At 40.3% G+C, this 14519-nt stretch overlaps 1 protein-coding gene across 6 annotated transcripts in view; it reads right to left on the reverse strand.

Annotated features, from left to right (window-relative positions):
* Positions 1 to 14519, reverse strand: part of LOC116978300 (rho GTPase-activating protein 26-like) — a 143866-nt gene that overhangs the window by 52253 nt on the left and 77094 nt on the right. For all 6 annotated transcript variants that reach the window (XM_033029350.1, XM_033029348.1, XM_033029347.1 and 3 more), the window contains exons 14-18: positions 8430 to 8495; positions 7696 to 7770; positions 5997 to 6075; positions 4377 to 4435; positions 1171 to 1276 (exon numbers count right to left, since the gene is read on the reverse strand). In XM_033029350.1, the coding sequence (XP_032885241.1) occupies positions 1171 to 1276; positions 4377 to 4435; positions 5997 to 6075; positions 7696 to 7770; positions 8430 to 8495 (385 nt within the window). The remainder of the gene's footprint in view (positions 1 to 1170; positions 1277 to 4376; positions 4436 to 5996; positions 6076 to 7695; positions 7771 to 8429; positions 8496 to 14519) is intronic.

The raw sequence follows: 14519 nt of genomic DNA on the forward strand, positions 1-14519 counted from the left end.
GGCCATTACCAGGCAGTGGCTTAATGAAAAAAGTCCAAAACAGGAACAGTGGTTAGAAATTGTGCGAGACATCTTTAATATGGAGAAATTGACATATTCCTTGAGAGTCAAGGAGAATTCATTTGAGAAGATCTGGGAAAAATGGACTGTTTATTTGAGCCATGACACCAATTAGATAAATGCCGAGCTAGATATGGGAAGATTGCGTTATATAGAACTAGATGGTATGTTTGTATGAATGTTGAATTATCTCCAGATAACTAATCAATGTAATGTTTTTTCTTTTTTTAATTTGGTAAGTGAACCAAACGGTCTTATTCCAATTTTTTTATTTTATTTACTTCTTTTTGTTTTTTGCCCCGATCTACTTATTTTTTTATTTTGATTGCTGTTTTTCTTACTTTGTTTTATTCATGGTGATGGTGTTTCACTGTTTTGAAAATATCTCTTAAAAATCAATTAAAATTTAAGTGAAAAAAAAAAAAAAGAACATGGCCGCTAGCTTCATCGGAAAGCCAATATTACAATGACAATACTATCTAAGACCAACACATTTATCAACTAAAAGACATCTGATTTAAGATGCTTAACTAAATTTTTGTTCCTGATTATTTTACCTTTCACAATCATGCCAAAATGTACATATTACAGGCAATTGTACCAAAGTCAAGGAATTTTGATAATGTACTTCAGCCATGAAGTCTGAAGAAGGGTCTCGACCCGAAGCATCGCCTATTCCTTCGCTCCATAGATGCTGCCTCACCCGCTGAGTTTCTCCAGCATTTTTGTCTACCTTCATCCATGACCCAACTTTCAAACTATTAATTGATTAATAATCACACAAGGTATTTTTACTACCTTCAAAATGATTGAGTGAAACACAGACTTTAAAGGACATAAAATTATCAGCTTATACCCAATTACAACATTTACGACCATTATCAAAACTGCTTTCAACCAGCTTACACAAATTACACAGCCTGAGGTTTGAAGAAATAGCCTGGTAGTTAAAACTACACAGTAAATGTGTTACAATTACTATGATATTATCACCTTTGGTACTCATATATTATCACCTTTGGCACACCTATATATAAAGAAAATATAATTTGTTAACACTTAATAGACAGAAGCCTATCAAACAAATAAAATCAGTAAACGTCATCTTACTTTGCTAAATGTTTTATTGTTATTTCCAGCATTGTCTTGTTCTTCTCTGGTAGTCGATGTACGTATTTATGTATCTCAGAGAGTCTTGATTCCGGATTCTCCATCTCTGGCGAGAATCAAAACAAAACAATTACAATATTTGTGATTTACCTGCAGTAGTTTTTGTGTTCACAACTATCAAACAACAGGTGGCCCATTAGTTTGCATTTGTTTAATAAATCTAGCTTAGTAGTGACAAGTAACATCAGCACCCAGGTCTCTGGTGTTGTGAGGCAGAAGCTCTACCATCTGCACCACTGTGCTGCCCTTAATGAATTGTGATGAATGTGATGCAGAGAAAATCATTTATTCAATGTAATTCCAATGTAATTGGATCGGATAACGTCACATAATGAAGAAAAAGTGCACATGTTCAAGTCACCTGAGGTAGGGTTGAGTTTTAATTCATATTCAAACAGACCTCTCCAGATAATATCTAGAAATACTTCTAGGAAACAAACTGTGCCACGATTCATTGAATGTAGTCTTCTACTCACTATATTACATGAAGATGGTACTCAATGATGATCATGGGTTTATTAGTTCTGTTAATGTAGAGGCTATGTCAATGGAGCAAGTATGTACATATCACTAGAAAGGGTATCTGTGCATAACTTACTCCTAAATTATGATTTAGATAGAGTTGATTTCATGACTGATCAGGTTTTAGCTGATAAGGAATGGACTTTGGAAAACTTACACAATATTTCTAAAGTTTTCTTGCCTCTGAAGCAACATAAAAAAAACCTATAACTTTCATGAGACTTTGCACATTGCTCTCTCAATCATCATCATCTTTTCAGGCAATCATACGAGGTCAAGGATGAGTCATCTCCTTTGCAGTTCTGTAGGCTGAGGCTCCATTACAGGTGAGGTGGTAGGTGCTTGATAAGCAGGTAGGTTTGTAGTTTGAGAAGTGGTCTGTGTACTTATGGAATTCCTTGTGCAGTTGTCAAATAGACTCAAGGATCTCAATACAATTCTGAATGGTCTTTCTCCATTTTCAGCAAGAACGTTGGAGATTCCCAGTAATCTGTGGGGATGTTACAATTTTTCACCATTGTTTTTAGCACATTGAATTATTTCCTCTGTCCACATGTTAATATCTTGCCATGATGGAACTCGGAGGAATCCATTGGTTTATGCTGGTAAACCACATGGGCTGCCCACTGGAACCAACAATGTGTAATTAGGAGCTTGTTGCTGGGGAAAGGTCACTAACATTAGTGCACTGGATTTTGGAGGACTTTACAAAGACAATGCTGCTCGTCTTTCTTGTGCGTGTGGAAAATGGTCCCCGACTCAGCAGTATGGTGAAGTTTAGGGATTACTCCAGTTTTGTGCTAGATTTCAAATCTTGGCCTTCAAACACTCTTTGTATCAGATGGCAAAATGCAATATTCATGAACAGGAGGTGATGGGGGATTGCGTCACCAAAGTGCCTTCACTGAGAGATAACTTTCTAAATATTGGAACTGGTTTATGGTTTCCACAATCTCATGTGGATCTTTATTTTGGAATGCAGTATTGTATAGCAAGGACAGATCAATAAAGGGCCTTTGTTTTGCAGATATTAAGAGTAAGGTACCTTCCCTCATATACTTCAGTCACGAGGTTGATATTGATTTGGAGCTTGGCCTCTGATTATGTGCATGCACAAGAAGCATCTGCCCTAAATAGCTCGATATTGAAGTTGGATAACCTTGATCTGGAGAAGAGATGACATTGACTAAACAAGTTTGCAATTGTCCTTCAGATTAACTTCACTCCAGTGACAATTTGTTGGTGGTCATATGCAGCACAGCAGCCAGAAAGATTGAGCAATTACATGGCCTTACCCGATACAGGTCTGCACTGAGATGGGGTCTGTTATGGCCCTTTAGTTTCCATGCCTTTATTTAGCAGATGCAATATGGTGGCAAATCAAGGCAGGCAACCAAACATTGACAAGAAAATCAATCCTGAAAGCCTAAAGAGTCCTATATAGGTAGTTCTTTTCAGACACTGTCTCACTGCTGGAGCATGTAGATAGGAATCAATAGGAGCTACAGATTATCCGCTGTTCCTGTACTCTGCTGATGTCCACCAAAGTTAGCATCTATGAAGGCACTCTTTTCACTACCAAAAAGCACTTGGAACGGTTGAGAAGAATGACGAGATCCAGGAGCTCAAGGAACTTGATCTTCACTGCATGTCAATTCACGAGACATCATGGAAGCAGCATCAGCCACTTCACTTGGACTTGGCTTTGAATTCACAAAAGCTTTTGACTCAGTCATTACGGAGGGAGTGTGGAGCATTCTTCTTAAATTTGGGTCTGATAATAATTTTTCACTGACTTTATCTGGTCAGTGTAAAAATTATAAAGCTTGGGGAAATCCCAGATTCACTCTTCACTATGTACCATATCCCCTAGTCACCTTGGGCAGGAGGGAGGAATAGTGGATAAGAAAATAAAATTCCACTAATGATGTGAATCACATGCAGGCAGAGACTAACTTGGCATCATGTTCAGCACAGACATTGTAGATTGAAAGGCATGTTCCTGTGCTGTACTGTTCTAAATTCTATGCAATCCTAATCATTACACATCCCCTGCTGGTCTTATCAGTAAGTGAACGTTCGGCCAAAAAACCTGAGCGATGTGCAAGAATGCCGTCTCTTGCCTTAAAATTCATGTGCATCCTAGAGTGCAATAGTATGACGTAGAGGCGATGAGACAACTGTTTCATCCTGCTACATCAAGTTCAGTAGTGGCATGGTCAGGCAGTGGACATCTGTCAGAATACTGGGTCTTTGTGATGATCATGGCATGTTGCGGGGGTGAGGATGAAGAACAACATGGGGTGATGGATTTAACAAATGGAGTGGAGAAAAGTATGGATTCATGCAAGTTCTCATACTGATATCTTGCACTGGCAATGCCCAGTGAAAAGTACCCTCGATCTATATTCTGCAACACTGCTCCAAGATAAGCGTGGCACATGCTTCACTCACAATAAAACAGATTTTCCATTGCATAATGCTGACAAAAAAAGGATCATGACATCAAGCTACACGTGTCTGTTGGAAACAGCAGACATAACAGCTCAAATAAATGTCATATTCCACTTTCTTTATAACTCCTCACCGATCTTGAAACATGAGGATAAAGGTTCTTCACTTACTCGCTGCTTTGATAAAGCCATGTTGCAACTGGAATGTCATCAATGGAGCTGGAAGCACTCTGAAAGGAAATTAAATAGTCACAGCATTAATCTTAATAATTCCCAACTGATTAATTCATAACAAGTGCTGCATCATGAGGTTTGTGTTATAAAATGAGTCAATCAGAAGCTCGAACAAATAATCCAGTACATTTCAGACCCCACCATTAAATCAATTTGTTCAAAAACACTAATTTAAATGAAAAATAGCTCATAGTAAAATAAAAACCCAGTCACTCGATGATAGTGAGTATAGATTGGGTGGACTGCAGAAAACCTTTCCCCAAAATAGTAGATAAAACTAGAGTACACAGATTTAGGATAAGGGGGAGGAAGAGAGCTGGAAGGTTCTGAGGGGGTATTTTTTCACTCAGAGGCCAAGTACCTGAAATACACTGTCTGCGAGAAAGGGAGAAAGAATTGTTAACATCATTCAAAGTGTGTAGACAAACACTTGAACAGGCTTGACAAAGGCAGCCATGGGTCAGACACTGGAAGATTCATTTAATACAATTGGAATTAAGATTAGTCAATGTGGAAATAGTGGGTTGAATCGCCTGTTTTCATACTTGGTAGACATTCATTTACAGACTTGGAAAAATGTAATAATCAAGCTGCAACATAATGCTTTCTGAAATGCAACACAGCAAACCCCTAGGGAAAATAGATAAGAATTCTGTGCTTTGATAATTGCTCTTCAATTTACTCAAAAATCCCCAAATTTCTTAATTTGAGAGGCACGTGTTACTTGACTATGAAATATTATAAAAGCATGAAAAATCATATTCAGAAAGACTTCTGAATAAACTAGAATACAAGATTAAATAAAATAAACAAATGAAACGCTTTAAAATTTAGCATAAAATTATATTTAATAGGTTTACTAGTTGTGTAACCTATTCATGGAAACTCCAGGACATCAAAACATTTTGAAAGTATCTTCTTCCAGCAAGTAAAATAGTACTACAAAACTGCATCATTTTTAAATAAATGAATGTTTAATAAAGATGCTGAAAATATGAAATAAAAACAGAAAATCTGAATATTCTCAGGTCAGGCAGCGTGTATGGAATGGGAAGATCAAGGGACCAAACTTAAATGTTAACTTGGTCTTTCCACATATTCTGCCAACTTGTTGAGTGTTTCCAAAAAAAATTTTCATCAAATTATTTTAAATGGTGGAGCGACTCAGCGGGTGAGGCAGCATCTTTGGAGCGAAGGAAATAGGCGACGTTTCGGGTCGAGACACTTCTTCAGAAATGCTCCTTCATTCATAAAAAATGAAATATCTGCCAAGATTTGGGCAAAGAACCATTGAGTATTAGAAACTGATTAATTGGACTGTAATATATGACAAGTTCTTGTTATTCAGGTCAGGATGTACCATTGACTGCCGACCTTGCCCAATATTTATAGATGCCTAAATCTCATTTCAAACTCCATTATAATAGATTTTCTATTCTCAATAAAGAAAATTGAACAGTGAAAAACTAATTCTTGAATACACGTTTCAAATAAGTTCACCTGCAATTTTATTTAGCAATAAATGCATTAAAATGTATTCTCCTCTTAAACTCTTACCTGAGATAATGTTTAAGTGTGCTGGTAATAGTTTTTATCTCCCATTCAGTTGAGCTCTCCAGATCTACATCGGCTGTTCCTTCAAACAAACAACATTGTTAGAAAAGGAAAAAGAACAGTACCTCCAACAAACCTATCATTTCTGATAGATCTGAACTATTCACTACTGCTATAACCATTAGAATGGCTTGCTGTGAACATGGACCAGATTTCTTCTGCTAGTTCAGCATTTGCAAACGCTTGCAGGTATGAGGCTGCATTTTTTGTGTGGCACACCATGGGCCTCATGCAATGGAATATTGTTGAGAGGGCCCTGTGAAATGCCCATCTAATGCACCTTTTGTAGTGCAGAAGAATCCCTAGATCTTGGTGGTGATTCAATAGTAATATTTCTTTATTATGGTAAAACGCATTTCCAGCTGTATTAATAAACTTGCACCATGTTACTCAAATATATCTAGGAATATCTTTTCATGCAAGGAACAAATAAAAATTATGTTCTAAATCATTGCTCGACATTGCTGATTTTTGAAAGGCTTTAAATGGATTGTGTGCAATGAAAATGTCAGATGACCAATTTGCTCAAAGTTACAACATTCGATTTTATATAATTCATATACAACTATCATTCACTAACTCATTCTGGAAAAAATAATCTGCTTATTTTTAAGAACTTATAGTCATATTCAGTTTGTTTTCTGAGTAAAGTAACTGTTTGCTGGGAGCCCAGATACTAACTCTAACTCATTGCCAGCACTATGTTGTCCACAGACACTGTTTAAAATGTCTTGGTTACAGGGGGCCACCATGTTACAGAATTCACAAATCACTACCCAAAAATCTGAGGTATGGAATAAAGTTTGTTCTTACAAAATTCATGTGGGCAAAAATTTGATTGAAAACTAGATGTACACAAAGGACAAAACAACAAATATCCATTTGTATCTTTTTCAACGTATTTCTTGATGCATGCATAAACACCATTTTTTTCAGCGTACTATGTTCACTGCGCTCTAGCTGTTTTATTTACCAAGCATTTTCCATATAATTTACCTTTAAGATGTCTGAAACTGGGCAAGTAAGTTTAAGTGCAAGTTTTCAATCTAAACAACCATAAAAAGGAATTTAATTGTATGTAAACCTTGATATGTTATAAAGATCAGATGCTGCAATAGTGAAAGCTTTGGAATTTGCCATAGCATCTTCAGCTGCTTGTGTCATTAAATGCAGCTACTGGCCATTTAAGGGATTTGCTTTGGAAACTGACCAGGCAATCTTGTAAGCGCATCATCTCGTCCCCCTCCATAATCAAGCAGCTGTAATAATGTCATGACTGTTGAAATTTAAAAAAAAAAAAAATCCCACAGGAACACATCTCCACTTACAATATGTGATAAAAGTGGGAAATATGGTTTTGAATTAATGAAAATCGTTATACAGTCTGCAACACGGGGATTGCCTGTATTCATACGAGATTGAACAGAAACTTGATTCCAAACCATATATACAAATGCAAATTTGTATCAGGATTAATAGTTCCACCTAAAAAATGTAGGGCATTACTTACTCTTTTTGAAAACCATTGTAAAGGAAGAGCTACCAGAAGTGCTCCCCTGAAGTTAGAATTTGGGGATTAAACGAATGTTTAAATAATTTAATAACAGTTGAACTTCAACCTAATGAAAAGAACACCACTTACCCATTAGTAATCCTAACAGTTTTTGGACTCGAGAATTGACACCCACTATACGGTATAGGCCCTGTTCATTGATACCTGTTTCAAAACAGAAGAAAAAAGTTAATATCAAATTAAATTATGATTGTAAAACATAATTACAACAATTATGACATTTTCAATAACATTTTATTAAACATATATTTTTGGATTTTAAATTAAAGTAACCTGAAGGCATAGATTAATATATCCTGTTTACATGTGCAGAGGTGGTCTTGCACGTGCATGTTTGTGTACCAATGCATTGAAAACACTAAGATAAACAGCTACAGTATGTGCCAATATAGACTACTATGAACATAGCCAGGTGAAAATAGCAAGCAAATGTCTGCACATATAGTTCATAAACAGAGCTGTACTACAAAATGTTCCAAATGTTTACTGTAAATGTGCTTGCTGAAAATAATAAAGAATTCTCAGAAATCAAACCTAAAATTCTGTAAGATTTTATATGATAACGGAAATTTAATTTGAACAGCATAAATTTCAGTTACTCAAAAAAAAAACAGGAAATATTCTTATTACAATATGATTTAAGTGACAAGTTTTGCAGATTTCATTCATTGTGAATTATGGTTACAGAAGATGCTTTATTTTAGTCAGCTGGCTGGTGAGACAAGGTCTAATGCCACAACCATACAACAAGCTGCATGTCAGTAATTTTATGCAAAATAGAGATACATAAATGAAAGTCTTACCTCTTTCTTCAATGGCATGAATGCATTTCTTCATTAAATCAAACCCAACTTTATCCAGTTGTGCAGCTGAAAATCAAGAAACAAAATTCAGTCTTTAATAAATGAGTCTGAACCAGCAGACATGTTTGGAATTGAAACAATGGATTATTCCTTCTTCTTAGATGGTAGCTTACAATCGAGCATGTCCTGCTTATATTTTGATTCTGAGGTAACTGAGGGGAGCAATGTGGGTTTTCAGAATTCACTGCAGCTGGGGCAGGAGGTGGTTGGTGGCAGGGTGGTTGATTTGGGAGATGGTGTGCTCCTTCCAGCATCTGTGTACTCCCAACCTATGGACAAAAGATGCTGTGTGCCATTTCAGATGCTCCTTCTCCACTGTGAGCCATCATGAGTCAAGACTCCTAGGAGATATTAGGGATCTTCTCAATGTTCTCTTATATTGGCAGCACTCGGAATGCTTCAGGAGTCTTGTGTCAAACATGCAAACAACATGGCATGCCAAAGGAACTTACTGAGTCCAATTAGGATCTCAGTGCTGGGAACATGGGCCTGGGCAGGGATCCCGCCTTTGGAGTTAAAGGATTTTGCAGAGGGAGCACCACTGCTTGCTGGTAGACCATAAGTTTTATGCCAGGTCTGAGGTCTTGATCATCAAGCATCCTTTTGTTTCAGCTCACGCACGGACGCCAATGGTGAATTTCACCTTCAATATCTGCTTTCATTGAGAGATGGCTTCCAAGGCATGGTAAGTAGTCCAGGGACTATTTGTGGACCTTTATGACTGTAGAGCACAAAGCTAATCCTTGAAGGAGTTTAACCCAAAATGTCCGCACTCGCAAGGCAACATTTGTTTACGTATGTCTTCAGAGAACAAGCTCGACACAATGCATAATGTAAGAGGTCAGTAGGTCTTTGAAGACTGGCATCATAACCACATTAAGCTGTTTGAACATCATTGAAAATTGTAAAAGAGAGACACAAAAAGAGAGGCAGCAACTCTGGAGAGAAGGAACGGGTGACGTTTCGGGTCAAGACCCTTCTTCAGACTGCAAGGATGACAGACAGGCAGTCTGAAGAAGGGTCTCAATAGGTGCAGGAGTAGGCCATTCGGCCCTTCCAGCCAACACCGCCATTCACTGTGATCATGGATGATCATCCACAATCAGTACCCCGTTCCTGTCTTCTCCCCATATCCCATGGCTTTGCTATCTTTAAGAGCTCTATCTAACTCTCTTGAAAGCATCCAGAGAATTGGCATCCACTGCCTTCTGAGGCAGAGAATTCCACAGAGTTCTCTGGGTGAAAAAGTTGTTCCTCATCTCCATTCTAAATGACCTACCCCTTATTCTTTAACTGTGGCCCCTGGTTCTGGACTCCCCCAACATCAGGAACATGTTTCCTGCCTCTAGCGTGTCCAAACGCTTAATAATTTTATTGGTTTCAATAAGATATCCTCTCATCCTTCTAAATTCCAGTGTATACAATCCCAGTCGCTCCATTCTTTCAACATATGGCGGTCCCGCCATCCCGGGAATTAACCTCGTGAACCTACTAGGCTGCACTCCCTTAATAGCAAGAATGACCTTCCTCAAATTTAGAGACCAAAACTGCACACAATACTCCAGATGTGGACTCACTAGAGCCATGTACAACTGCAGAAGGACCTCTTTGCTCCTATACTCTTTTAAATCCGTTTTTTTATAGTTTTTACTGAGTCCTGTTTTTTGTTTGTAGGGGATATGGTCTTTTTAATGTGGGGGGTAGGTGTAAACCTAATTTCTAGGTCCCTACCTGGTCGGTGAGGCAGCTTCTTCTCCGGGCTGCCCGTCGATCCGTCCTCGTGGCCTACCTGCGGGCTTGGAGCGCCGTTTCCTGGCGGGAACCGCCCAGCACCTCGGCCTCGGCGGCGGCACAGCATTGGAGCGCTGGAGCGGAGCGGAGCGGGCGATCCCTTGCCTGGGTCGCCGTGCTGGAGCGACGCGCTGGAGCTCTGGCGAGCTGGACCGCCGAGAGCAACAACTCCGGGCTGCGGGCTGCGGAGCGGAGAGGAGGCGCCGACTTCAACAACGGGAGCCTGGGTGCTCCAAACCGGCGCGGCCTTGTCGGCTTCGGCAGCCGCGGGCTCCAACCAGAAAGCGGCCGTTCCAAGTGGCCCAGCCGCCGAAAGGACTCTCCCGACGCCGGGGCAAGACCACCCGGTGAGAACGGCCAGGGACATCGGGCCTCCGTAGAGGCAATTGCGGTGGCCTCAATAGGCCTGACTTTGGGGTGAACATGGGGTGGGGACTGGACATTGTGCCTTCTCCCACAGTGCTATCCACTGTGGGGGGATGATTTTTTTTGTCTAATTGTAGTCTTGTAGGTCTGTGTCCAAGATGGCTGCCGTGAAGGGAGAGTGGACGCTGGCACGAATTGGTTGCCGCTGCTCTCTCTTCACACTGTGTTTTTGATTTTCTGTTTTTGGATTGAATTCTGTTTTTAATTTGTGTCTCTGTGATGTCTTTATTATTTGTTATATTCCGATTATATGTTATTCCGATTAAATGTCTATTATTATTGTTATGTCTGTATTCTTTCTTTATGTCTGTTACTATTGTAAAGCGACTTTGAGTCTTAGAAAAGCGCTATAAAAATAAAATTTATTATTATTATTATTATACTCAACTCCTCTTGTCGTGAAGGCCAACATGCATGAGCTTTCTTCACTGCTTGCTGTACCAGCATGCTTACTTTTAGTGACTGATGAAAAATGAATGAATACGTTTATTGTCATTGCACAATACTGTGCAACGAAATTCCATTACATCTCCTCCGGTTAAAAAAATACAAACACGACAACCATTAACACATATGTACACTTATTAGTAAAAAATAAATAGGTATTTTAAAAGAATTTAAAAGAATTTAAAAGAATTTGGTGGCATTTCTTGGAATTACATTTTGCTACCCCAGCATTCTCTGTTGGAATTTAGCTCTTTTATCGCACATGGGTAGAAACTATTTTTTAGTCTACCGGTGCGAGCCTTCAGAGTCCTGAATCGCCTCCCAGAGGGTAGCTGAGTAAAAAGGTGGTTGGCAGGGTGGGATGTGTCCTGCTTGATATTTGTGGCCCGGCGCAAGCATCGGGCCCTATATATGTCATCCAAGGAGGGCAGTTGCGCAGTTTTTATAATTCCCTGCAACGCCCTCCTCTCAGCCACAGTACAGCTAGCAAACCACACCAGGATTCCATAGGAGAGGATATTCTCCACGGCGCATCGGTAGAAGGACAACAGCAGCGGCTGTGAGACGTTTGCTCTCCGCAGAGACCTCAGGAAATACAGCCGCTGATGTGACTTCTTCATGAGAGTGACGGTGTTCATTTGCCATTTGAGGTCCTGGGAGATGTTTATTCCCAGGAACTTAAAGCCAGTGACTCTCTCCACCATGTCTCCTTTGATGTATAAGGGAGCAGGTTCCTCTCTCCTCTTCCTCCTGAAGTCAACGACCAGCTCTTTTGTCTTTGATGGATTGAGTACCAGGTTGTTTTTGGTACACCAGACAGTCAGTTTTTGGACTTCATCCCTGTAGGCAGACTCGTCGTTGTTGTTTATCAGTCCCACCACAGTCGTGTCGTCCGCAAACTTAATGATCCTGTTTGTACTGTGTGTTGGTATACAGTCATAAGTGTATATTGTGTACAAGATGGGACTCAGCACACAACCTTGTGGCGCTCCCGTGCTGAGCGTCAGGACTGGGGAGTAATTGGACCCCATCCTGACAGTCTGTGGGCGATCTGTTAGAAAGTCCTTAATCCATCCGCATGTATTTGCATTAACACCCAGATCAGACAGTTTGTCCACCATTCTGCTGGGGATGATTGAATTAAATGCAGAGCTAAAATCTACAAATAACATCCTCACATATGAGCCAGGACGCTCCAGATGTGTCAGTGCAGAATGTAGAGCTGTGTTGATGGCATCTTCCGTTGACCTATTGGCTCTATACGCAAATTGATGCTGATCCAGGGTGGGTGGGAGTAAGGACTTAATGTGGGCCAGGACCAACCGTTCAAAACATTTCATCACGGTCGAAGTGAGAGCAACAGGTCTATAGTCATTCAAGCTCTTAATGAATGTTTTATTGGGTACAGGCACGATGGTAGCAGTCTTAAAGCATTTAGGGACAGTGCACGTTAACAGAGAGAGGTTAAAGATTTTGCTAAAAACCTCCGCTAACTGGTCTGCACAGTCCCGCATTACTCTCCCTGGGATGCCATCTGGTCCAGCAGCCTTCCTGGGGTTGACCCTGCGGAGTGTTCTTCTGACGTCCTCCATACTCACAGCGAGTGGCGGGTTGTCAGTGCTGGGTGCGGCTGCAGGTGCAGGCTCTGCCTCATTCAGATCAAACCGGGCGAAAAAATGGTTGAGCTCCTCAGCTAGCGAGTTGTTACTGCTGCAGATGATCGGCCCCCCCTTGCCCTTATAGTTTGTGAGTTGCTGAATGCCCTGCCAGACACGCCGAGGGTCCCTCTCGTTGAAATACCGATTGAAAAAGGACTCCTAAATCTCATTGTACTTCCCCTTTTCCCAACTTGACGCCATTCAGATAATAATCTGCCATCCTGTTCTTGTCACCAAAGTGGATAACCTCACATTTATCCACATTAAACTGCCTCTGCCATGCATCCGCCCACTCACCCAACCTGTCCAAGTCACCCTGCATCCTCATAGCATCCTCCTCAAAGTTCACACTGTCACCCAGCTTTGTGTCACTTGCAAATTTGCTAGTTACTTTTAATCCCTTCATCCAAATCATTAATGTATATTGTAAACAGCTGTGGTCCCAGCACCAAGCCTTGCCGTACCCCACTAGTCACTGCCTGCCATTCTGAAAGGGACCCGTTAATCCCTACTCTTTGTTTCCTGTCTGCCAACTAATTTTCTATGCATGTCAGAACTCTGCCCCCAATGTGCTCTAATTTTGCCCACTAGTCTCCTATGTGGGACCTTATTAAAAGCTTTCTGAAAGTCCAGGTACACTACATCCACTGGCTCTCCCTTGTCCATATTCCTAGTTACATCCTCAAAAAATTCCAGAAGATTAGTCAAGCATGATTTCCCCCTTGTAAATTCATGCTGACTCGGACTGATCCTGTTAATGCTATCCAAATGTGTCGCTATTTCATTTTCGTCTCAACCCAAAACTTCACCTATTCTTTCACTCCAGAGATGCTGCCTGTCCCGCTGAGTTACAAGATTTTCTGTCTATCTGCGATTTAAATCAGCATCTGCAGTTCCTTCCTACATATTGATTGCTATGTAGTATGCAGTATGTCTCATTTGCTCTTACGATCCAAACTATTTTTACTTCCAATGAATACAAAGGTACATTTTCTGTTATTAACTTTAATTGTTACCTATTAATCTACTCTTTTTTCAATAGACCTAATGGGCCTGTCCCACTTAGGTAACTTTTTAGGCGAGTGTAGGAGACTGTGCGTTTGCCACATGGTCGCCACATGTTCGCTGATGGTCTCTGGGGGTGTGTGTGCGTGTGCGTGTGTTCCACTCTGACAGTTGCCGTTCCACTTCCTGGTTTTTCAGGCGACTGCCGGCGAATTGACAGTCGCCAGCAGTCCGCTGAAAAATCGCCTAAGTGGGACAGGCCCATAAGTAAGAGAACAGAAGACCATATTTCCAACATAATACCAAGATAAACTCACCTCATCTCCCAATACGTGATCCATACCCCTCCATTCCTTGCATATACATGCAACTATCTAAAAGCTTTGTGAACTTCTGTCGTATCTGCCTTCACCAGCACCTCTAGCAGTGTGTTCCAAGCATACACCACCCACTGAATAAAAACTTGCCCCACTCATCGTTAAACTATGTCTCTCTTACCTTAAAGATGTACCCTCTAGTTATTGCCATTTACACCCTGGAGGGAAAAAGTTCTAACTGTCCACCCTATCTGCACCTCTCATTATTTTATATACTTTATCAGGTTTCCACCAAACCTCTGCCATTCTAAAGAAAACCATCCAACTGTTCCGAATATAATTACTTTTTACATTATGTTTTAGGGAGAAACGAATGGGTCCAAGAT

Source organism: Amblyraja radiata, chromosome 11, assembly GCF_010909765.2.
Source record: "Amblyraja radiata isolate CabotCenter1 chromosome 11, sAmbRad1.1.pri, whole genome shotgun sequence".
In the NCBI taxonomy this organism is placed as follows: Eukaryota; Metazoa; Chordata; class Chondrichthyes; order Rajiformes; family Rajidae; genus Amblyraja; species Amblyraja radiata.